The sequence below is a fragment of the Phodopus roborovskii genome, unplaced genomic scaffold, assembly GCF_943737965.1.
Source record: "Phodopus roborovskii unplaced genomic scaffold, PHOROB, whole genome shotgun sequence".
Taxonomy (NCBI): domain Eukaryota; kingdom Metazoa; phylum Chordata; class Mammalia; order Rodentia; family Cricetidae; genus Phodopus; species Phodopus roborovskii.
Window position 1 is genome coordinate 24158005 of NW_026126541.1, and position 24197 is coordinate 24182201.

Here is a 24197-nt window from a genome sequence, read left to right on the forward strand (position 1 = left end):
TCCTCTGTCTGCATTTAGTGAGGTTGGGTTAGGAGTTTGGTCAGAAGGAATGATGCCATGGGAATTAGTAAATGCTACAGATCAAGGTTTTGCTCTCAGAGCTGACTGTTACACTACACCTTGCTAACTATGCTGTCTCCAAACTTGTGGAAGCCTCATGACATGCTTGCTGGCTCTGATAGTTCAAAGCCCATTTAAGATCAGGCTTAGAACATACACAGCCATGTGCTGCATACCAGGGTTGTTCAGTAGCATATATGGCAGAGGTCCCAAAGATGGTATTGTCTAGGAATGTTGTACAGTTTTAGTTTGTGTAAGTACAGTCTATGCTATTTGCACAGTGATGAAATTGCCTAACTACACATTTCTCAGCATGTATCCTTGTAATTAAGGTATACATGACTGTTTTATTAGCCAACTTTTGGTTACAGTAATAAAATGCCTCGGGTAATCTAACTTTATTAAGAAAGGTGTAGTTGGGCGTAATGACTCATGCCTCTAAGTCCAACACTTCTGAAGTGAGGCAGGAAGTTCAGGAATTCAAGGTTACCTAGTCTAGACTCACTCCCTTTCTCTGTCTTCATGTTTCGAGACAGTGTGTCCCTAGGTCTCACTCTGGAACTCACTCTGTCGACAAGGCTGGCCTCAAACTCAAAAAGCTGCCTGCCTCTGCCTCCTGAGTGCCGGGATTTTTAGGTGTGCACCTGGCTAGGCTCTGTCTTAGAGGAAGAAAAAGGGTTTATTAGTTTTGGACCTTAACCTTTTTGTTTGTTTGTTTGTTTGTTTTATTTTTATTTTTTTATACATAGCATCTGTCCTTGTAGTTTAGGCTGGTCTCCTGTCTCAGCCTTCCCAAGGCTACCATACCAGACTTTAATAAAAGTCCAACAGTATGATGATGTCTTGGGTGTGGAATGGAGTAGACTCTCCTGGCAAGAGAGACTCAGAAAACTCAGTCAGCTTCCAGCTTCTAGGGAAGACATATACTCTTTTTATGTGCCATTGAGGGCCACTTGGGAAGCTCCATCAGCTCATTATCATTCTGGGAACCATGCTCCAAACACATGGAAAACAAACAAACAAAAAAACCCAGTATCTAAACAGTAGCTGCTATATGTAAACTTGCTAATAAAGGATAAAACACAGGTGTGTTTCCTTGACCTACAATATGCAAAATACAATTTTGCTGCCAATGTTCAAACATTGAAAGACTGGTGTTCCGTTACCACAACACCAGGCTGAAGGTGAACAGTGAGCAGCCATCTTGTTGACACAGCCCTCAGCATTCTGTTACCTCTAACCTGCCGATGGCTGCTTTTGTTCTCTTACCCTCCCCTTTGGCATCTGTGTCCTGACAACTTGTATAAGGAAACTCCAGCCCATGGAATCAGAAGGATTGGTTTTGAGCTTTTCTCAAAGTAAATTCAGGCGTACAGACAAGCGGTGAAGGGTGATGTGTTTCAGATTTCCCATTTGGAAATCTCCGCCTCAGTTTGACTCATTTGCCCCTGGGAACCTCTCCTCCTAAGGGTCTCCTTCCTGAGGTCTCTACAAAAGTGACCTTTTGTTTCCCTTTGTTTGGGGTTTTAATAACCTTAGGCTCCAAAAATGTCTACCCTGCTGAAGAAGTCTATAGGAAAGATGGGTGCTTCCTACTCACACTGCATTTGGGAAAATCATTCTCAAAGGGAAGGCGACAAACAGTGTTTCAGATGGAAGTTGTACGTGCCTAGTTCACTTACTTTGACAGGTTTTTCTCCCCACCCACCCCCAAGGAGGTAGTTTCAGGGCTTCCAGATGGACAGATTGCCTATGTCCATATTTATGATGTTGGCTCTGGGGGAGGCTGTCAATATTGTTGATGAACCTATGATTAATATTTAAGCAGGTTAACCTATGTTTTCAAAATTAGCTGACGAAATTGTTACTTTTCAGCCTGGAGTGACCCATGAGGTGACAGTTCTCCCTATTCGTTTACTGTTTATTAAACAATAACTGAGAGCAGCCTTTAGCCTGGTATTAAGGCACATCTGAGGTTAAGAACAAGACAGATTATGACTAGAGCTGTCGGTTTCAGTCTATGGATCCACAGAAGATGGAGGACATAACATGGACCCCACTGTGCCCACTATAGTTTTCCAGGCCTCAGGGCAGTTCTATACCCATAGCATTGCCCTCTTAAACTGTACATTGTGTGTCTCTCATTTAAAAGTTTCATTTGGTAAAAGTGATGATTTTGGAAACCACAATGGGATGCATTTGTTTTGGGTCACTTAGAATGCTTATTCCCATTTATCAAGAATACTGTCACCATGCTGGCGACCTAGTGTAATTCTGCAGTGCAGGCTTAGATTTCATCATTGTTAAATAGAAAATTCAGACTCAGTGACGCAAGTCGAGTTTTCTTGTAGCTGTTACCTTATGTGCATGTATGTGTGTTCTTGTTTGTGTGAGGTGTGTGGGTGGGTGAGCCTGAAGAGTGTGCACATATTGCGCACACTATTGTTCTTCATCTTACTTTCTGGGGCCAGGTCTCTTGCTGAACCTGGAGCTTACAGACTTACCAAGGTTATCCAGCTGGCAAGCTCCACAGATCCGCCTGTCTCTACCTCCTGAGATAGGATTATAGCTTTGAATCCATAATGCCTACATCTTTACCATCAGTGCTGGGGAACCCAAACTCCAGTTTTTACTGCCTGACCCGACCCCCTAGATCTAGCATTTTATTACCTTTATTTGTTTTTTCCAGGCCCCATAAATAGTAATGACAAATAAGATGAAAATAGAGTCCCTGGGGGATGTTTGCTAGTGGCTAGTGTGTCACTTGTGGGAGTTTACCTAACTTCTTATTTTAACCACTGAGTAAGGCTACTAAAACCTACTTGTACATTTTTGGTGGTGATGGTGTAGTTTGTTGTTGTTTTTAGAAGCAGCTAAATAGCCATGGCTAGTCTTGAACTAATGATATTCCTATGTCAACATCATCAATGTTGGGACTGCAGGCATATGTCACAAATCCAACCTCACTGTGTGTGTGTATCCGTGTGTAAGAGAGAGAGAGAGAGAGAGAGAGAGAGAGAGAGAGAGAGAGAGAGAGAGAGAGAGAGAAATTAAATGATATCTTCCTTAATGGTTGAGTTTCATACTGGTGATTGGTAAGTTTGTAATTTTTTGGTGGTGGTGGTGGTGGTTTTCATTTCTGGATGTTAAACCAGGGCTTCATGAATGTTGTACAAGCACTCTACTTTTGAGCTACATCCCTGGTCCTGGTGGGTTTTCTGTTGGTTTGCTTATGTGTTTGTTTGTCCAAGAAACTGATCACCAATTTGGACCTGAGGCAGTGACATTAGGATCGTGATTTTTTGAGGGTACAGGGTGGCCACTAAGCTGCTCAGGCCCCCTACAGCCAGTTCTAGTCCCCCTTCCCCTCTGTAACTAAAAGAGGTGGAGGTGGTTTATCTGTTCATACTCACCTCCCTCCCCATAGTGTCTCGCTCCCTGCTTGCCTCTGGCTGACCTGCTTCCTCTCCAAAATCATCTTCCTTTCTGCTTTTATAGCACATAAAATTCATCACCTCCTTTTATTCCCAGCAAGGGGAAGTTTTACTTCATAGAATTCTGCAAGGACACTCCTGGGTCACCCCAGCTAGTTAGCCCTTTGTGTGTGGGGAGTGCCTTGCTGATAGTATGTGGCTATCATGAAATCTCCCTAGCAACCCTAGGATGCTAAATAACTCACTCCAGATCATCTTGGTTAAGTAGATTTTAGACCTTGAGTTCAAAGCCATGCCCATCTGCTCCAGAGCCAAGTGTGGGAAGAGGCTTTGTGGGCTCCAGGAGATTCTGCTCTACCCATTCCCAAGTCTTTTGAACCCCATGGTCTGTCAAATATATGAAGGATTATTGATAACATCTCAATATTCTATTCACTAGTCACTTTTGGCTATTGTAACAATATACCACAAATTTGGTGGTGGTTTACAATGACAGACATTACTTCCATCCAAGTTCTTGCAGCCAATGACCCTCAAACAAAGCATTGACAACAACACAATTCTGTAGGGGCCATGGGAAGATGTCACTGCTTGCCTTTCCTGGTGCCTGCTTGCTGATGGCATCCCATAGACCGTGGTACAGCAATCAGTTCTGTAAAGTCTTCAAAAGGCTTAATCCTCTGGGATTTTCTCATCATTCCTGTATGTGTCTACTGCCATTGGAGTACAATGCTTTCTTCAAGTTTCTCATCTGCAAAGATCTGTTTTCCAAATTAGACCAAACTCACAGGTTCTGGGAGTTAGGACAAGAAGATCCTGTATTCAGGCCACCAGTCACACAAGCCAATGAATGGGTGCATTCCCAAGAACCAGGCAAGCTCTTGTCCTTGTAGCACTGCTCTTATTCTGGCAGTGTCTGACTGTTGGTCAGCACAGTTTCACAGCTTGGGGGTATGAGAGTATTTTTTTTGCTTTGAACATGAATCTTACAGATAGCACATACCTCCTAGGCTTCTCCCAACTCGGTCATCTATGGCATACATCTAACAGGGTTCTGTTCTCTTGCAGATAGCAGACCTGCAGCTGCATAAACTGGACGAACTGGACTGTTTGATACAGGGCCTGCTTTATGTCGACTCGGTTGGCTTCAATGGCAAGCCAGAATGTTACTATTTTGAAAACCCCACAAATCCCGAGTTGTGTCAAAAGAAACCATACTGCCTTGATAACCCATACCCTATGTTGCTGGTTAACATGGGCTCAGGAGTCAGCATTCTAGCAGTGTACTCCAAGGACAACTACAAAAGAGTTACTGGGACCAGGTAAAACATGCTCTTGACTAGTAGAGTCACTTTATGCTTAAACTATGCCTATTTCTTGATGAGCAGTGTATAGCAAGGATTATTTCCGTTGAATATGCTTTTAAAAGAAATATGTTGGGCTCCTAGACTAACAAAAAGGGGTTTTATTGGGTATTTGTTTTGTTTTGTTTTTGGACACAGGAACTTCACTTGTAGTTAAGGCTATCCTGAAGCTTAGTGTTTAAGCCTAGGCTAGCCTCAGACTGGAAATCCCGCCTTAGTCTCTTGAGTGCCGGGGCTTTAGGCATGAGCACCATGACCAGTTGACTGGATGATGCATTATAATAGTAGAAGATGATGCATGTGAAGGCTAATAACATGAGGTCTTTGTCTATGGGATGTCCTGCTCGAGTTGGGGTGGGGGTGGAGAATGGCACACATTAGGTCACCAGCAGGTAGGTGTAGAGTGCCAAAAGGACCACCAGGGCTCTGGCTGGCCTGGAATTCATCATGTAAACCAGGGTGACCTCAAACTCACAGAGATCTACCTGTCTCTTCCTCCTGAGTGCTGGGATTAAAGATGTGCACTGTAATTCCTGGTACTGCATACATCTACATTTTCATTGAGAATACAGTAGCTTATTTGCTTGGCCAGGAATGAACACTGATCCCATGGTCGCCTTAGGACCAACAGAGTATCAAGATAGGAATGCTCAGCTAAGCAAGTTTTCCCTTAGAGAGTGCTTTCCTGGCAGAGGTGTAAACTTTACAAGGCCAGACTTCTCCCAGGAGGAATTGAATTGGTAAAGCTGCCCTCAAGGTCATAAGGAGCTACACATTCTCCACAATTAGAAGGATTTACACTTTTGTTGATGCATACACAATAGCTAATGAATGACCACAGCTGCATCCTCAGAAATGCAGACTCCAGGGGTCTGGATCATCCTGAGATGCTGTGAAGAAGCTCATTGTGGGTGTGTCTTCTTCACAGGTAGAGTAAGGCCTACAAACCCCAGGGGTGGATCCTCCTGCCTGAGCCTCCCAAGTGCTGACATTGTGTGTGTGTGTGTGTGTGTGTGTGTGTGTGTGTGTGTGTGTGCCACCCCTTCCAGCTCAGAAGTCTCTCTTGTTTTATGTTAGAAAACATCAGATGTAAACACTTAAAGATCCATGGTGAGGATTAGTATGTGGGACACACTTTGGGGACCATTGGTATTACACAAGCTCTCTACCACTGAGCTACCTCAGTGGGGACCATTGATGGAAGCAAATGGTGTAAACTTTAAGTTTTGTTGCTTCTCTTATAAACTGAGAATTTTAACTCCAGGTTTTCAGTAATTTTTTTTCTCATATTATATATATGGGTTTTTTTTTCTTTCCTGTAAACATTTTGCTATTGCTTTGGTGTATTTCATTTTGATTTTGTCTTTTGAGGCAGTGTCTCACTATGCAGCCAAAACTGGCCTTGGATTTTCCACAAAACACACCAGCCATAGCCTTCTAAATACTGGAATCACAGGTGGCCATGCCTCTGTGTGTGTGTGTGTGTGTGTGTGTGTGTGTGTACAAATACATGATGTGTATATGTGCATGTGTACACATGTGTGTGTTGGTACAAATACATGACGAGGTTTCTCAATGAACCTGAAGGCTTACCAATTCTAGTAGGCCAGATATGCTGGCCAGTGATCATCGGGGATCCTCATAGATCCACCCTCCATACTCACACCCCAGGCTTGGAGAGCCACCTCCCCAGCTGCACCAGTAAGTGTTTGCAAGAAACCATGTCATTTTGTGATATTCATTTTCTTCTACATGATTTAAATGGTAGGGTTTGAATACATTCACTATTTTTTAGATTGGGCACAATCATTTCCCCCATAGTGACACAAGTCCAATTCTCAGTATGAAAATTAATACTTTACAGGTAGTGCTACAGCGTGTAGCCTCTTAGAAGACAATAACTCTGGAACTGACGTGGAAGGAACAGTGCATCTCCCCTGGTCATTCAGGAATCCACACACATGCCGATTAATGGCCTTGCTCCACAGGCACTGCCAGTACAGTCACTAAAATGAGTGACTGAAGGGTTCTTCTCACTCTGATGAATAATAATATCCAGTGCCTCTTTCTGTCTATATATTATGTCTCTGATATACCGAGGATTTTTCTGCATGTCTGACAAAACAAGAAGATGTTTCTGTCTGTGAGCAAGAAAACTCCTTGACTAAATAAGGTTGAGGGGAATGACAAGCGCCAGAGACCTTGTGACCTTGTGTTCTTCTCTCCTATCAGCATCACGCCAGCTGTGCAGGTGCATGGCTGCTTTCCCATCCAGCTTTTTATGTGGACTCACTCACCATTTTCTAGTCATCCCCCATGCCAGACATCAGCAGATGAGTTAACCTTCTTTCTGAGTCAGCCAGTTTCTTGAGTTGCCTCCATCTGGAGTTGGTGGTTGAGTTCCTTGGTGGAACAAGGTGGATGCCTGATGTTCAAAGGATCATCAGGGACATAAACTGTCAAAACTGGAAATGTCAGCAAACAAGAAAATATAGGCGGTACAAAACCCAGCAAGTGTTCTCATTAAACACATTCATGTGGGGTTTGGTGTGCAGTTGAAGGTAGGCTTTCTTTTTGTGTGTGTGCCTATTGGTTTCCTTGTGATGCCACACTTACAACTTGGGTGCACAGTGAGACCTAAATGGCCCCTGAAGAGGAGGAACTCTTGAGTTGAAGGGTATTTTTTCTTTCTTCCTTCATTCCTTCCTTCCTTTCTTTTTCTTTTTTTTTTTTTTTTTCTTTTTTTCTTTTTTTAGGAATCACAGTCTGAGACTATGACACAATTTTATTATGAAGACAACATTAAAATCTATGTGTCCGCCTATGTGCCTGGTGTCTTCTGGTAACAGTTATTAATAATCAGTATAATTTACCATACATTTTCTTCTTCTTGAATCTAGACTTAATCTGCCATCCCCCTCCCCCCAGAATTAGAAGCTGGTTATCCGATGCAAATTGTTTTCCTGGTATTAGTGGTTCTTTGAAGCTGTAGAACTGATTGATGTGAGAAGCCAGATCTTTGTATGTCATGCACTGTAAATCAGAGAGAAGCCTTTGCCAGAACCTAGGAACTAAAGTTCCCTTTCTTGCCATGACTTCCCTAATGGTAGTTATTTCCCTGAATTGGGTTTTCATGACACCAGGTACCTTTGATATTGATGTATAAATGTATAATTAATTTTATTCTCAGCTACTATAATTAGTTTCTAAGTTTGGCACAAGGTCTATTTTGGAGCCATAGCCTCCAAAACAATGGAAAGATTTTAAAACACACTTCAAGCATTGGGACCATTCTCTGAACTTTTTCACTCTTACTAGTGGGCGGTAATTAGAAAGAAGCAATACCCTTTTCCAAAGAGTAGTAGAAAACATTCTTTTATTAAATAGACAATAGTTTTACTCTCAGAATTCCTGAGGTAGGAAGGGATGATTACTCTGGAGAAGCCCGGTTGGCGAAGTCAGCCTTCAGGACTGGCTTCTGGGACAGTCATGAGTAGGGTTTGTCATTGCAGGGATTGGATCTATAGCTATGAACTATGCACACACCATTTCTTTCCCTGTCTATTTGCACTTGGTTGCATATGGTGCTCTAACATCAGCCGTTTCTCTGGTTGCATGCTGTTTTTAGACTACCCAAACAGAACAAACCATGATTTAGCCCCTTCCAGAGACGAGCAGACTAATGAAGCACTTAGGCTAGTAGCTAGCTGAAGGTCTCACAACAGAAATCAGTGAGAGTCTTTTTCAATTTTATCCTCAAATTTAGGGGCACGTTTTCTTTGATGTTTGGGCTTAGCCGCTGCCCACTTTTCTTATCCAGTCTACCCTCAAGTTCTGTTCTAAGTCTAGCACTTCCCTTCAGATGCCCCTCTGCTCTTCAATAAAGTGCTCCTTCACTTTTCCGCATCTTCCTGAACCCGTATGAATAGTCTTGATGTAGCTGGGGACTTGGATGGGCATATCGCGAAGCAAAAATTAAAAAAAAACCAACCTTATTGTCCTTCAGTCTTGGAGGCGGGACATTCCTAGGCCTGTGTTGCTTGCTGACTGGTTGTGAGACCTTTGAAGAAGCTCTGGAGATGGCAGCTAAAGGCGACAGCACCAATGTTGATAAGCTGGTGAAGGACATTTACGGAGGAGACTATGAACGATTTGGCCTTCAAGGATCTGCTGTAGCATCAAGGTAGAGACTAAGTGGCTAGGAGCTGTAGAGAATCCACACAAGGCAGGCTCTCTACCCTGGCCATTCATCTAGTTTTCCTTTTTTAAAATAAATGCCAGCCTACCAGCCTGGTGCAAATATCTGACATGTCAACCTCAGACTTGATCTCCTGTCCTCAACAAAGCATTGAGATGCTTATCACTTGATACTTGTGCTTAAAATAAGGCAACTTTGAAAGAAGGTTCTGGAAAACTGCCGCAGTTTCCCCTGTTCCATTCTTGTCCAGATGTCTAGAGTCATTACAACTTCTTCCCCGTTAATAGTCCTACTTCCTTGTCCCCTGTTAAGAAGGGGGCAGCAGCCATTCATAGTGTAATACTGTCTGCTGATAAACCATGATAGTGAAGTCAGGGCATTGGAGTTTAAGCAGGGTTATTCTTAGTGCTTCCCAGAGTACCTTGGTGGAAGCTTGGGTCCTGCCTAGGGATGACTTTGAATACTCTCACTGATATTTCCAACATAGCTTCGGCAACATGATGAGTAAAGAAAAGAGAGAGTCCATCAGCAAGGAAGATCTCGCCCGTGCCACATTGGTCACCATCACCAACAACATTGGCTCCATTGCTCGGATGTGTGCACTGAATGAGGTAAGGCTTTAACCCTGAGAAAGCTGGGGCCATGCCCAGGCATCATCTTTGGCAGTGTAACAACTGTTGTCACTCTTAGGAAGCTTGCCTTTTATTATATGGTTACACCTTAGAGAACAGAAGACAGTATGATTTACTTTTAAATAGATACCCTTGTGGAAGCATGTCAGAAATCTAATCCACATTCCATTCTTTCTAGCCATTATTATTGCCACTGAAATGTGACGAAAGCCCTGGGCGTGTGTGTGGATAAGTACACATAAAATGCTCCCGCCTGCAGGACTCGATATTCTCTCTGCTTTCAGCTTCTTTACAGTGTTGCCTTGTGGCATGGAGTTCAAGCAGCATTGTACAGGGCTATCAAAGCACAGAGAGCTTGCTACAGCCCAGGCCAGCCAGAGCCCCAGGGACAAGAAATGGGTAGAGCTGCGATCAGACAGAGCTTTATTAACAAGTTTTGAAAGATTAAATTCTTCTGAGGAAGAAAAAAAGGTGGAACCTGTTTCTAAAAAACAAGATTTGAGGCGTAGAAGAACCCTCTCCTTGAGGTGTGTTAGGAAGACAAAAGACGGAATTTGGGCATGGAACAGGTAATAGGAGAAATATATAAGAGCCACAGCAGGCACATAAAATAAATAAACAAATCTTTCTAAAAAGGGAGGTGGGGTGGAGCTAGAGGTAGCTTGGCAGTTAACAGCACATGCTACTATTGCAGAGGTCTTGAGTTCAGCTTCCAGCACCCAAGCCTGGCGGTCACCACTGCCCTTAAAACTGCAACTCCACGGGGTCTGTAGAGCCCCTGCCAAGCTGAGTTACAAGGCACATTTGTTTGTTTGTTTTAATGCTGAATCTGTCTTTGACCTTTGTGGTTACAAAAGGAGACCCCTCCCTTCACAACACTGAGTAAAGTATATCACTGTCAACTGGAGAGCAGTCTGCAATTACTGGCAAGTCCTTAGTCCACATGAGTTTTAATGGGAATCAGGTGATCAGGTTCCAGAGCCATGCCTTCTCAAAGTCCACTTTGGTCAAGAGATTCATTGGAAACAAGGGTTTATTTTTTGGGCTTTAACCTTTACAGGGTGTTTTTCTACATAGCCAAACAAGCTGTAAGAGTAATATGTGGGTAGGCTGGCTGTACTCATGACTCCCAAAGATCAATTGCATAGTGCCACCCTTTGCCACACAGAGCAGCTGTGTCCTTTCCCCTGTTTTCCTGAGTTACCTTCTGCTGGAGTGAGCCAGGTCTTTCCCCAGATATCACAATCTTTGGCCTTTGGGAGAGGCCAACTGCCTTTATTTATTTATTTGTTTGTTTGTTTGTTTGTTTATACATTAAAAAATGGACACACTATTTGCTGACTTGGATATTTCCTGTGCAGATCAATAGATAAAGGGGCTGACTCACTGACTACCTGGGACCACAGCTCCTTTAGAGGTTGCTGAGTTAATGTAGGCTCTCTGGACAGCTCCGGGATTGGCAGTATCAGATTTCCCTGGGAGAGCAAAAGCCAAGGTCATCAGCCCTTACATTGTTCTCTGCGGTTGCTCATTTGAGAACCTTTGATTTTTAGCCATTTCCTATAATGGGGCACCATACTTCCTGAATCGGAGTTGCTTTTCCTTATGATAATGAAATGTTCTCCTCTCTTTTAAAATTGATTTTATTATTTTAAATTATGTATACGTGTGGTGGTCAGATGCCCCCCCAGAGTCCAGAGGAGGTGGACCCCCTGGGGCTGAAGTTACAGGTGCTTTCTAGCTATCTGATGTGGGTGCTGGGACTCGAACTCTGGTCTTCTGGAAGTGCATCACTTACTTCCTCTTAACCACTGAGCCATCACTCCAGCCCTTCTACCAAATTTAGGCTTTATTTACCTCTTTTTGTTAGCCTATATCAGTTCACAATGTGTTTTACTATGACATCTTCATACATGTACACAGTATATTTTGATCATAATTGCCTCCCTTACTCTTTCTTGTACCCTCTCCCACTGGCACTGATTGCCCTTCCCTTCCCAAAGGCCCCTAGCCTCCCTTCTACTCCCCCTCCCCCTGCACATACCAATGGTTTTCATCAGGGATTTTTTGTTTTAAACAGGAGCATTGGTAAAGTTTTGTTTACAAGAACAGTAAAGACAATGTTAATCCATCAGCCATGGACTGTATAAATCCTCAGGGAGGGATGGGACCTATGAGCCCTTCCTTCCCACCCCTGTGACCGGATGACAGGCAGTCTGGGCAGGTAATGGAATAGTCAGGCCTGGAAGTCAGTAGTGCTTGGCACTCCCCCTTCCTCCGCCCTTACTTTCTTTCCAGCCCTTCTCCCACTCTGTTGCTTGAGGGTTAGAGGGAGCGCCACAGCTGGACAATCGGCAGTCATTTATTCTCAGCCCTTTGACCCATTATGAGTGGATGCAAAAAGAAACTCCTCTGGTGTCGACACTAATTCATGGGCACAAACAGCTCTTTAGAAGGTAATTTGATAAGCACATCATGTCCTTTTTGCAAAAACAATAGCTTCCCAATAGGAGGAGCCTATTGACCTCCCCAGGCACAGCTTTTGACCGGGTGCACACTACCAGCTGTGAATTTCCTCTTGTGCAGTGTATACCTCAATTCCAATCTGAAAGCAGTAGGTTACTGTAGCACGATAAATGAAAGACCCAGAGACAGATATGGGGATTCAAGTTTCAAGCTGAAGATCAGAGAAGCAAAGCAGCCAGCCACTAGCTCAGGCTGAAAGGGCTGATCCAGTCTCCACAAGCTCTCACCAAGCCTCAGATTGTAACCTCTCCTCAGCATGGCTGGAGAATCAATCTCCACATGAGACCCTTTACTTTTTATAACTCCCTAATACTGGGGTTAAAGGGGTGTCATCATCAGCGTTAAAGTGCTGAGATCATCTTTGTGTGAGCTGTTTCTTGGTAGGACTGGATCAATTCCGTGTAACTCAGTGTGGCCTTGAACTAACAGAGATCTGTCTACCTCTACCTCCCAAGTGGTGGGATTAAAAGGTGTTTACCACCACTAGCGTGGCTGGCTTTGCAAACTGATCTCCAGTGGCTTTAATAACTCACAGATAATATATGTCTATAGATTACCCCTATAATTGACTTACTACTGTTGTGCCTATGGGCATGTCTTGCTCGGACAGTGGATATTATCACACACAAGTTCCATCACAGCTAGCTAAAGCCATTGATGTCATTTCTCTCCCAGCAGTCTGCATTGCACCTTTTATTTAGTTTGGAAAAGATAAGGCAGAGTCCCAAAGACAGCAGAAAGGCAGTCAGTCAGTGAGGCCAGTCCATTTCCACACACACCTCAGCTTGAATCTCACTATAGACTGTCCCTTGTTTCCAGGTTTGGTTTATTTTTAGTCTGTGGTTTATATGGCACGAGATAAATATGTGCTTTCAAACATAGCATGCTCTACAGAACATTCTCTCTTTTTAAAATTTTATTGGTATGTGTATGAGTGTCTTGCCTGCTTATATTTCTGTGCACTACATGTGTGCAGTGCCCACCGAGGCTAGAAGAGGCTGTCGGGGTGCCCTGGAAATGGAGTTACAGACAGTTGTGAACTGACATGTGGGTCCTGGGAATGATGGAACCCAGATCTTCTGGAGAAGCAGCTAAGAAATAATCACAGACTATACAATCCACCCTCCTCATACTATTGTGCATTTTGCTTTGTCGGGATGGGTTTTCGTCGTGGATGTCCCATGTGAAGGCTAGAGAGTAAAGGGCTCCCATGTGTCCATCAGTTCATACTGAGCTGTTTCTTGTTTCTAACTCCACCATCATTATCAGTCTACACATGCCTCATATATGCACCTCTGAAAATACTGCCTCTCACTGTTTTACATAGTGTGCTTGAGATTGCTGTATTTATATTTCAACATTCGTAATACCTATCTGGCACTCTACGTGCTGTCAAAGATTTGCTCACTTTCCTGATGATAGCATTTTTTTTTTTTTTTAGCTTTTTGCTTTATCAAAAGTCCTGTAGTATATACAGATATATTTTTTATATGTATGTGTTTTGTGCACATTTATAAAACATACAGTCTTGTATAAATGTCAGTATATCTGTAAGGTAAATTTTTACGGGGGCATGGGAGCCCACACCTTTAATTCAAGGTGGCAAAAATAGGCATATGTCTGTGAGTTTGACGGCGTGGTCTACATGGTGACTTCTAGGCCAGCTAGGTCTACATAGTAAGACCTTGTCTCTATCAAAATTAATTAATTGATTAAATTAAAAAGATAAATTTCTAAATCAATGGGTGTGTTGATTATAATTTTGACAGACATTGTAAAACTCCTTCTATAAATGTAGTTCTAATTTATATTTCCACTAAGCATAACATATAAATTTTTAGGCAGACTGTTAACTGAAGGCGGGGTTTAAATGAGTCTACCAGACCCAAGATAAATGATATTTAGGGAAGCACCTACACAGATAAGACTAAATAACTGCTGCAGTCTTCCTACTCTGATGCTCTCATGGCAACCCAATAGAGCTCCAGCCAGCCCCTCTTCTACTTTATAAGGGGTCATGTCTGAACCTAAAACTGCACTCAAAGGGTATGGCCACCACCACAAGTTCACTGGCAAAGCACAATGCCACTACAGTTAACCTTTTTTTTTAATTAATATTTTTATATTCCAATCCCAGTTCCTCCTCCCTCCATTCCTTGATCCCCTCCTACCCCTTCCTCCCATCTGCTCCTTGCAGAGGGTAAGGCCTCCCCTGGGAAGTCTACTAAGTCTGCCCCATCATCTCTCTGAGGCAGGCCCAAGGCACCTCTCCACCTCCACACTCCTGTGTCTAGGCTGGGCAAGGTATCTCTCCATATAGAATGTGCTCCACTAAGTCCGTTTCAATTAACCTTTGTTTTAATACTTTTAATCTAATAGAAAAAAATGTACCTTAAATATAAGTGGTTATATATTTTCATATATTTAATCATTATTAGTGTTTCTCCTTTTAAAATTTCTTAAATTCCATGTATTTGTGTGTGTGTGTGTGTGTGTGTGTGTGTGTGTGTGTGTGTGTGTGTATGTATGTGTGTATGCAAACATGCTATGGTCCATGTCAGAGGACAGCTCATGGGAGTCAGTTTTTTCCTTGTGCTATGCTGGCTTCAGACATTAAACTCAGGTCAGCAAGCTTAACAGCAAGCACCATTACCCACTGAGCCATTTTGCTGGCCCAGTAATTCCCCTTTTGTTCACATGTGAACAGTCTGTTAATATACTATTCACCCATTGTGTATTGGATTGTTGAACCTGCTCTCTTATTGGTTTGCAGAACTCTTTGTTAATTAACAAATAATTTCATTTGACATTTACTGAGAAAATTTTTCTTAAAATATTTTTTCGAGACAGGGTTTCTCTGTGTAACAGCCCTAGCTGTCCAGGAACTCACTCTATAGATCAGGCTGGTCTCAAACTCACAGAGATCTGCCTGCCTCTGCCTCTGCCTCTGCCTCCTGAATGCTGGGATTAAAGGTGTTCACCACCATTCCCCATCTTGAAGATAATTTTTCAAGTAAACAAATCAATTTTACTGGATTCTGAGTATCACACCTTTTCTACTTAAGCATTAATTTTAATTATTCTCGGTTATGTGTGTGTAGACATGTGAACATGAGTTGTTCACATATGTGTGTGTGTATGTGCCCATGTAGACATGTGAACATGAGTTGTTCACATATGTGTGTGTTTGTATGTGTTCATGTAGACGTATGAACATGAGTGCAGGTGGCTACAGAGGTGAAGTCATTGGATTCCTGAAGCTGGAGTTGAAGGCCGTTAGGAACTGCCCCATGAATGTGCTGCCAACCAAACTCTGGTCCTTTGCAAGAGCAGCATGGGCCCTTGGCTGCTGAGCCGGCTCTGTAGCCTTACTCTTAAGAAGAGCACCTTTTCCTTAGTCGCCTCTCATTTTCCTTCTTTGTTAAACATTTGTAATTTTGACCCACCTGGCCTTTACTGGAAATATGTAATGCTTGTCAGAATTTATTGCTGACCCTACTCCATCTGTCTTCCTGGTAGTACGATACAAGAATTCTACTTTGCTTCCCTTATGTTTAGTTAAGTTCCTCTTGGATATGTTCTTTCTTCACCTTCTGTATCCTGTAGTCTGGTCAGTTTGCAACTCCAGGCTTTATTTCTAATGGAAATGTACTGAAAGCACCTCTGAGTCCTTTACCCACAGACTATTTTTCAGTGACTAATGTCTTCATGAACATACATTGTTAAAACTTTAGGCATTTCAAAGATGATGTTCTTAGATCTTGATCATTCCTGGTAGACAGAGCAGAAAATAACTGTCCAAGACATTATTGCCTTTGATCTGAGTGACCATGGCAACTGGCCATGGTCTAGCATCTACATAGCAGGCCGGCTGAGCTCAGTCTTTAGCTTCAAAAACACCTTAGGGAAGATGGGAAGAGTGCAGGAGCTGGAGTTTGGGGAGATCTGAAGCCTGCCTGCATGCACAGATTGAGAGGAGTGTTCCTAAGTGTGGATTCAGAACAAAAATCTACATCCACACTGTGCATTTTTGTTACCATATTTTAATACGTCTGTTGCGCAAATAAGATATTCTACTCTTGAGGGCAGAGATGGAGATTGTTTATTATATCCCAAACTCAGTAGATAAATACACCACAGCCATTCATTTCATTTATAAGTTGGTTGTAATAGTATTTTATACTTGGAGATGGGGGGTTGCGGCGCTGGGAGACAAATTGAACTCTATTTTCAATAACAATATATGTGTGTGTGTGTATATATATATATATATTAAATTGAAGATATATCAGACTTAATGCAACCTAGCATAGTACCTGTAAGCAATAACATAATGACCTATTTATTATCATTTCTGTTTTGCCCATGTCCTAGTTTGCTTTCTATTGCTGTGATAAAGATCGTGAGATGGCAATTTGGGCTAGAAAGGATTTGCTTTACCTTCATTTCCTAATCAAACCTCATCATTAAGGGAAGCCCAGGCAGGGATAGAGGCAGAGCAGGAACCTGAAGGTGGGGCCCGAAGCTGAGGCCACAGCTGCTGACTGACACTACATGCCCAGCCTTATACAAGCCATTACTCCACCCACAGGGACCTGGGCCATCCCATACCAATCCTGAAAGTGCCCCAGAGACTTGCCAACAGGAGAGTCTTATTCGAGTTTGTGGCAGGTTAACCAAGAAGCCAGTATAGCACAACCAAACTCTGACCCTCTGTTGTGTGGAACGCTCTGGTGGTTTAACTTTGGTTTTGGTTATGCTGAAAGGGTCCCATTTACAAATATTGACTGAGCAAGGTCATAGATAACCACACCACTGAATATGGAATCTTTACTAAACACTGTTTTAATCCACGGTTTAATTGTTTCCCTGCTGTTTGTTTGGTTGGTTTTTCAGAATATTGACCGAGTTGTATTCGTTGGGAACTTTCTCAGAATCAATATGGTCTCAATGAAGTTGCTAGCATATGCCATGGACTTTTGGTCTAAAGGACAACTGAAAGCCCTCTTTTTGGAACATGAGGTAGGTCAGGGTCACAGAGACTTAATTGCCCTATGTGTATTTTGGGTTGTCTATCATATGAGTCTGTATTTCAAAATTGATCAAGTAGAAAATTGCCTTTTAAATTTTTTATTTATTCTCTCCCTCCCCACACACAAAAAAGAACAGTTATACGATGGAAGCTTTTATAGCCAACAGTGGAGATTCGAAGACGGTTACTGAAATGAAAACAAAAAGTCATTTGGAAATGTGAATTATCATTATAACTATTGTAGGAAACAGTATGGAAAATTCTTTAGGGAACTAAAAGTAGAATGAAATGATCCAGCAGCCACACTTCTGTGTAGTATTCCAGCACATTCTAAGTCAATGTGTTCAAGAGGTGTCCCCGTGATTGATGATGCAATGATTTAACACGTGTAAAGCGCTCAGAATCATTTCTAGCATGTGTAAGACCTCAGCAGCTGCCCTAAAGGTCCTGACATACCTGACATATCCATGCCATCTCTAAGGTAACTACTGAGCCAGGTGGACAAGGAGATGTGTCTCTAGCCCTTTAGAGAGTAGGTAACTAGCAGGCTTAGTATTTGTATGTCGTACCTCTCTCCCTTCCCCTTCCTACACTGAAGTCCTAACCCCAAGATGATGGCATTAGAAACTGAGGCCTTGGGGAGGTGACTAGGTCACCAGAGCTGAGCTCTCTGGAAAGGAAGTAGCATCTGTATAAAAGAGGCCCCCTCCACAATGCCAGTTTCCAGTGGCACAGCAGTCTGCAAGGAGCCTGGCTTTGAGAGACACCTTCATTTTGGACTGCTCCACCTCCAGAAAGCTAGGCTATGGAGTTATAGTCTTTATAAGCCACCCAGTCTTCAGTATTTTGTTGCATTTACAAATCCAGTGACTAAGACACTATTTCCCCAAACAGCTGAGTTTTAGAAACCTATATTTTCATAGAAATATGAGCTTCTATTTTGCAGGGAGGCAGCGACACCATATGTCAGCCCTAAGCATTTAATATAGATAAATATGCATTAAGATACATTATAGTTATTTGATCACTCAATCATTTTGTGAAGAGACCAGTGTTTGTTTGTTTTGTGTTGCGGGAGCTCCACTGCATAGCCTCAGTTATGCTAAACATGGGTCCTGCCTTTAACCTGTATCCCCAGCCATGAATTCACTTGACAGATAGTGTGCACCTATCAAGTGAAGGACAGCATTCCTAGAACTAGTTCTAGACAGCTGCCTAGAACAGCAGCAGTTCTTTGGCCAAGGCTCAGAAACAATCCTCCACAAGTTCTCCATTGTTTTGTAGGGTTATTTTGGAGCTGTTGGGGCCCTGTTGGAACTGTTCAAAATGACCGATGCACAGTAGATGAAACAGCCTCCTGTGAGAACAGAGAACTGACAGACACTGCCAGAGAAGGTGACATCTCCTTGGAATAGAAGCCAAGCCACTGTGGTGGATGTACCTGCTGAATTTGTAAATAATTTAAAATCCTAGATCTTTTGCTCTTAGGTTTCAAGCTTATGATACAAAATGGGGAATATAGTAATTTTTTTCTGTATACTGTATTTTTTAAAAAAGAAATTGTGCAGCGTGGCCAAACCTACCAGTTTCATGCATTAACTTTGAAAAGTTGTGTGATGCTTAAGAGGGGCCTGAAATGGAAGCGCTGTTCATGTTTCTTCTGGGGTTTACTGATCAGTGTGGTAATTTTAACTTCATTTAGTAATTACTCTAGGAGATTTTACCTTTACTTATATTTTTTCATGACGTTTCATGATTTGCTCTTGGTTTCAAATGAAACTACGAATCTGGCATGTTGCACTGTGAACACTTTTTGTTTGTTTGTTTAATCCTTTCTGATTCAGTGTCTTAGGACAAAAAAAAAAAAAAAAAAGGCCTTTTCCTGTTTTTGTCTTCTCATCTCCCTCTTATCTATCTATACACTTTCCTTGTTCTAATTGCTCATGTCAATCAAGGTGCTGACCAACTCAACACGAAGTTAAACACATAATCTGAAGTTCTAAAAATGTGACTGCAGTGAGAAAACTTAAAAGGAAAGGGTTAATGAAAGTGGCACACATTGAACATTATATGCACTTTTATCTTTGTTTCCGTACCCCTCGTAACTATAATGTTTCATTGGATATACTTTACACTAAGTTGAAATAGTCTGTCGTAAAATGTCCTCATTCATGTATGTCATAAGAATGGCAGAAAATCCCCATGTAAAGTTTGGAGGGGCTGTCTTAGCTGATCTGGACACACTAGATTTAGGGGAACTCATGAGTTGAGGTGTCAGTTAGAAATATTGTTTTGTACATGTTTGTACTAGGAACCATGTAACAAGACATGAGTAATAATGTTAAAGGTTTTTTTTTTAACTTCTGTTTTAGTATTTAAACTGTGATTTGTACTTTATTTCATTTCTAAAACTGAAATATAATTTATGATACATATATGTATATATACACACATATATATATATATATATATACATACCTTTCCTTCTGAAAGGTTTTCATTAAAATAGATGGGTCACTTTCAAAAGAGGATGCTGCACGCACACTTTAACACAAGATGTAACAATCTTTTGGATGGAGGATACTCTTGCAAGGGCTTTGGAAAGGCAATACAGTAACTCCTTGGTCAGTCTTCACCTCTCTACCTTGTGAAGCACCCACCTTTCATTTCCGTATCCTTGAGTCTTGAAGAAGTTGATGCTGATGGAAGAATTCACTTGTCTGGTTTAAATAAAGCCCGTTTCTGTTGGGATGTTTTTAGTGTATATGTTATTTTCATTTCTTATACCTCGTCTTTATACTGACCTGCTTTATATGTAAAGTAACTGTATGTTGTTGTTATTGCTGCTGCTACTGCTGCTGTTGTTTTTCTGCCGCATAGCTCATCATATGAGGCTTTCCCACAGGTGTGGGAAGGTCCAGACTGAGTCTTGAGCTATAGCTGTAAGCCCATATAGGGATTTTTTTTTAATTTAGCTTTATTACTCTTATATTATTGACTGCTTAATGCCAAAGTACCACTGTGAGATTTGGTAATTCTGAACCAGTTTCAATTTTCTCTCACCACATATACATTCTGTCAACTTCTGCTTTAGCTTTAAAACATTCAGTCAACTACAATGTTCTCGAAAGAGACATTATCTCTGTATTATCTATCCTAGTGCCTTTTGACTGTCTCTTCCTCCCTTCTTTAGACTTTCAGGGGACAGCAGACCTTAGACCTGAAGGTCATGATTCTGCAGAGAAAACCAGGGCAAATAACTGTGCCTATATATTTTATTAATTATCTGAAATCACGTGATGTCTCATTCCAAACATCTAAAACATTGGAGCTAGGTGTAGTGGTGCATTTTTGTAATCCCAGCACTAAGGCAAGAGGATCAATGTGAATTCAAGGCCAGCCTGGGCTACCTAGAGTTCCAGGACTGTCTGCATAACCCCTCCCCACCCCCGACACCATTGGTGTAGATGAATAAATGCATTTCCCATTAAATTACCAACCAAGTGTTGGCTACATAGAGCTAGCCTGTTTCTACAAAGAGGTACTTGTGTCCTGAGGATTTTTCACATTTTCCTTGAATTACAGAGTTCTCCATAGATTGGCCATCACAAAGAAAAACTGTGCCATGTGACATGAGGTTGGTGAGATGGTCCAAAGTGAGATAGCTTTGGTTTGGATACAGCTTAGCCAGTTACTAACTGTGAAAGCAAGTGGCTAAAATTCCCTTTAAGCCCAAGTTTGCTCATGTGTAAAATACAGCAAATAGTTTTACATTTCTATTTTAACATACACATTTAAATGTGTCATGCATTTTTAAAGACATTTTAAAGCAATGCATTAATAGATTGTTCCAAACTCTCTCTCTCAGTTGTGATTAGCATGGAGACACTTCACAGAATCCCAGGACAGAACATGGCCATGATTCCAAAACCTCATGCCCTTGAGTTTGCTGTCACAGTTGACTTGGCAGCCTGAGCTAACTTGAGCATTGTTTATCACAATAATGGGACTTCTCAGATACTTTGTAGCAGAACTGTTAGTGTGTATGATTTCAGGGTACTTCTTAAGGGCAATTCAGTGAGAATGACTCTGAATTTTAAAGTATATATAGCCTAAAGAATTTCTGACAAGGATTGGCTTTTGCAATACATGGATTCAGAATCCCTTTCTTAGGAGCTATTAGAGAGGAATTACAATTGATGCCACTCAGTGTTGTGAGGAATATCACAGAGTTACTACAGGTTACTTTAGATATCTAGGAAGGAGGTAGAAACTAAGATGAACAGTATACATCCATGCTGCCCAGCAGAGAAAACAGCAAAATTGCAAGGCAAAGTGTGAATTGAGACATAGAGTCATTATTCACAAATACATCAATAAACAAAATGAAGTTCCATGATCACAAACCTTACATTCTAGAAGGAAAAGGAATGGATAAATTATACAATACATAATAAACATACAACATCATATTACTTCACTACTGCAAAGAAAAAGTAGACTAAAAAAGTAGACTAAGGCTTATATTCCTTCTATTGAGAAGAATAGTTCTTTTTAGGAAAATGAGAAAGGGAGGAGCTTCTCCAATCAGGGTGACCAGAGATAATCTCTCATTGGAGATGACTCTGGGCAGAGACTTGGGTGAAACTGGAAGCATACTAAATAGCTGGGGGGGGTATTCTTTTTCCACTAAGGTAAATGGGAAGTGGGAGTTTAGGGGATCTGTAAGAGGCTTTATTATAACATGCCAAGAGGGGTGGGAAACTCAGTTTTAGGAGTAGCACTAGACTGAGTTCCACTGGGAGTAGGACTTGTGAGAATGGAAGGGGCGACAGAGCTGGAGGCTTCTTGGTAAGGGTGCTTGGGAAGGTTTTGTGGAATTTTAACCAAGTGTGGATCAGGAGGGGAGGGCCTCTCAGCTGAAGGAAGCTAAATGATAAAGGAAGAAATAGCCTGCTTGCCGCCTTCGGAGTTTCTTTTGCTGAAACCTGGTTCACAAATGAGAATCTGGGTCCTGGGAGAGAGGCAATCAGCTATGTATGGAGGGGCTTTTATTCCATGCTAGAGATTTTAGAATCCTTTGTCATCAGCGTGGAGCCATTGCAGCATTTCAAATAAAGTGAACCTAGAAGCAACCTAGCTTCAAAGGAACAGAGCAAATTGTCCTCTTGAGGGAAATCAATAAGCCAGTTACTACACAAATATATGAGACCGTTCCATTATCTGGCTCATTGTTCCCAGTGTGCTGGGCTCAAGCAGTATCTGCATAGTGAACCATGTTTTCTCTGTAACTACTTAGGGCTACAACTCTACCCTGAGTCTAGCTGGTGAATAAGAAGGTCCTAGCACCAAGTTTCACCCTAAGCTCTTATCCCTTGCAAGAGTTGTTATATGGAAATAAATTTTCTCCCAGTGATCAGAAGATGATTTGAAACATCTGAGAAAGATTTGTATAATGTACCTTGTTTACCAGCCCTTACTAAGTGTTCATTCATTTACTCTCCATCATTTTAACTTTTACTGAAAAGTCATGACATGGGAGGCACTGGGCAACACGCAAGATGCCCAGAGCTATGAACGAGACTGGAGACCCCAGCTTTCTTGGGCTGTCACTCTTGGCGGGTGATAGGAATTGTGTGTGTAAGCCAATACATAGGAAATGTTCAGAGTATCAAGTGCTCTGAAGAAGGGGAGAAAGTGAAATGATGGATGAGCAGAAGGACCTCCTTGGCCAGATGTTCTTGGTATGCAAGTGTGATTCAATCCTGATCTCAGCTCTTAGGAGTGACACACTCTCCTAGCTTTCATTTTTTTAAAACTAATCATTTCATGACACAGGTTTATTTGGATTGTTACTTGAATCATCACTGTCAATACTTTACCATCGGGATCACTTCATTGTTTCCACTGTGTAACTTCAGCCCTTTGTGAATTTATATGTGATATGTTGCTCTTTTCTTCCTCAGACAACCCACAAGCACTTTCTCTCATAATGAACTCAATTACTGCAGTTTCTGGAAGGTATCTGTGTACCAGCGACACGGTGTAACCGTTTGTGTAGAGCCCTTTCAAGTCAGCCTTGAAAGGCTGCTTGTCAACGATTCATCATTTGCAATAGAAAAATAAACTCTGAGTTTTAAAAGTCTTTGGCTCTTCCTTTATTCACTGTTCACAAACAGAGAATCTTCCCATCTAGATTTAGCTGGGATGACTCAGGGTTTTCACCACACTGCTTTCAACCAGTGGCCAAGAAATCATCTTTTCTTAAAGAATTTTCAAGAAGAAAAAAAAGTTTCATATGTGCATATAGTTTAATGTCAAAGGGATGCACAAGACTGAATATAAAAATGGGAGGAGCCAGGTTTTCCTTTTGTTGTTTTTGTTTATTTAATCATTTTGAGCATACTGGCTTACCAGGAAAAGGTAAAGGGGGAGTGGTAATTTTTGGTTTTTTTTGTTGTTGTTGTTGTTCTGTATTATTATTATTATTACTTCAATGTTTAAGAGTACTGGGTGTGTGTGTGTGATAATTTTTTTTAATTTAAATTTGAAACAAGCTTGTTTTATATGTCAATCGCAGTTCCTGCACCCTCCCATCCTCCCCTGTTTTCCCCCACCAACCCCCTTCACATCCACTTTCTGCTCCCCAGGAAGGGTGAGGCCTTCCATGGGGGGTCTTCAAAGCCTGTCATATCATTTGGTGCAGGGCCTAGGGCCTTCCCCCATCTGTCTAGGCTGAGGGAGTATCCCTCTATGTGGAATGGGCTCCCAAAGTCCATTTGTATACTAGGGATAAATACTGATCCATTACCAGAGGCCCCATAGACTGGCCAGTCCTCCTAACTAACATCCACATTCAGGGGGTCTGGGTTGATCCTATGCTGGTTTCCCAGCTATCAGCCTGGAGTCTGTGAGCACTCCTTGTTCAGATCAGCTGTTTCTGTGTGTTTC

At 41.9% G+C, this 24197-nt stretch overlaps 1 protein-coding gene across 2 annotated transcripts in view; it reads left to right on the forward strand.

The window, feature by feature from the left end:
* Positions 1-23391, forward strand: part of Pank1 (pantothenate kinase 1) — a 71585-nt gene extending 48194 nt beyond the window's left edge. Inside the window, exons 3-7 of one of the 2 annotated variants that reach the window (XM_051199978.1) lie at positions 4563-4816; positions 8865-9041; positions 9544-9667; positions 17111-17236; positions 18531-23391. In XM_051199978.1, the coding sequence (XP_051055935.1) occupies positions 4563-4816; positions 8865-9041; positions 9544-9667; positions 17111-17236; positions 18531-18590 (741 nt within the window). In that variant the 3' untranslated portion in view covers positions 18591-23391. The remainder of the gene's footprint in view (positions 1-4562; positions 4817-8864; positions 9042-9543; positions 9668-17110; positions 17237-18530) is intronic. The other variant, XM_051199979.1, reaches the window with a different exon arrangement.
* The last annotated feature ends 806 nt before the right edge of the window (positions 23392-24197 follow it).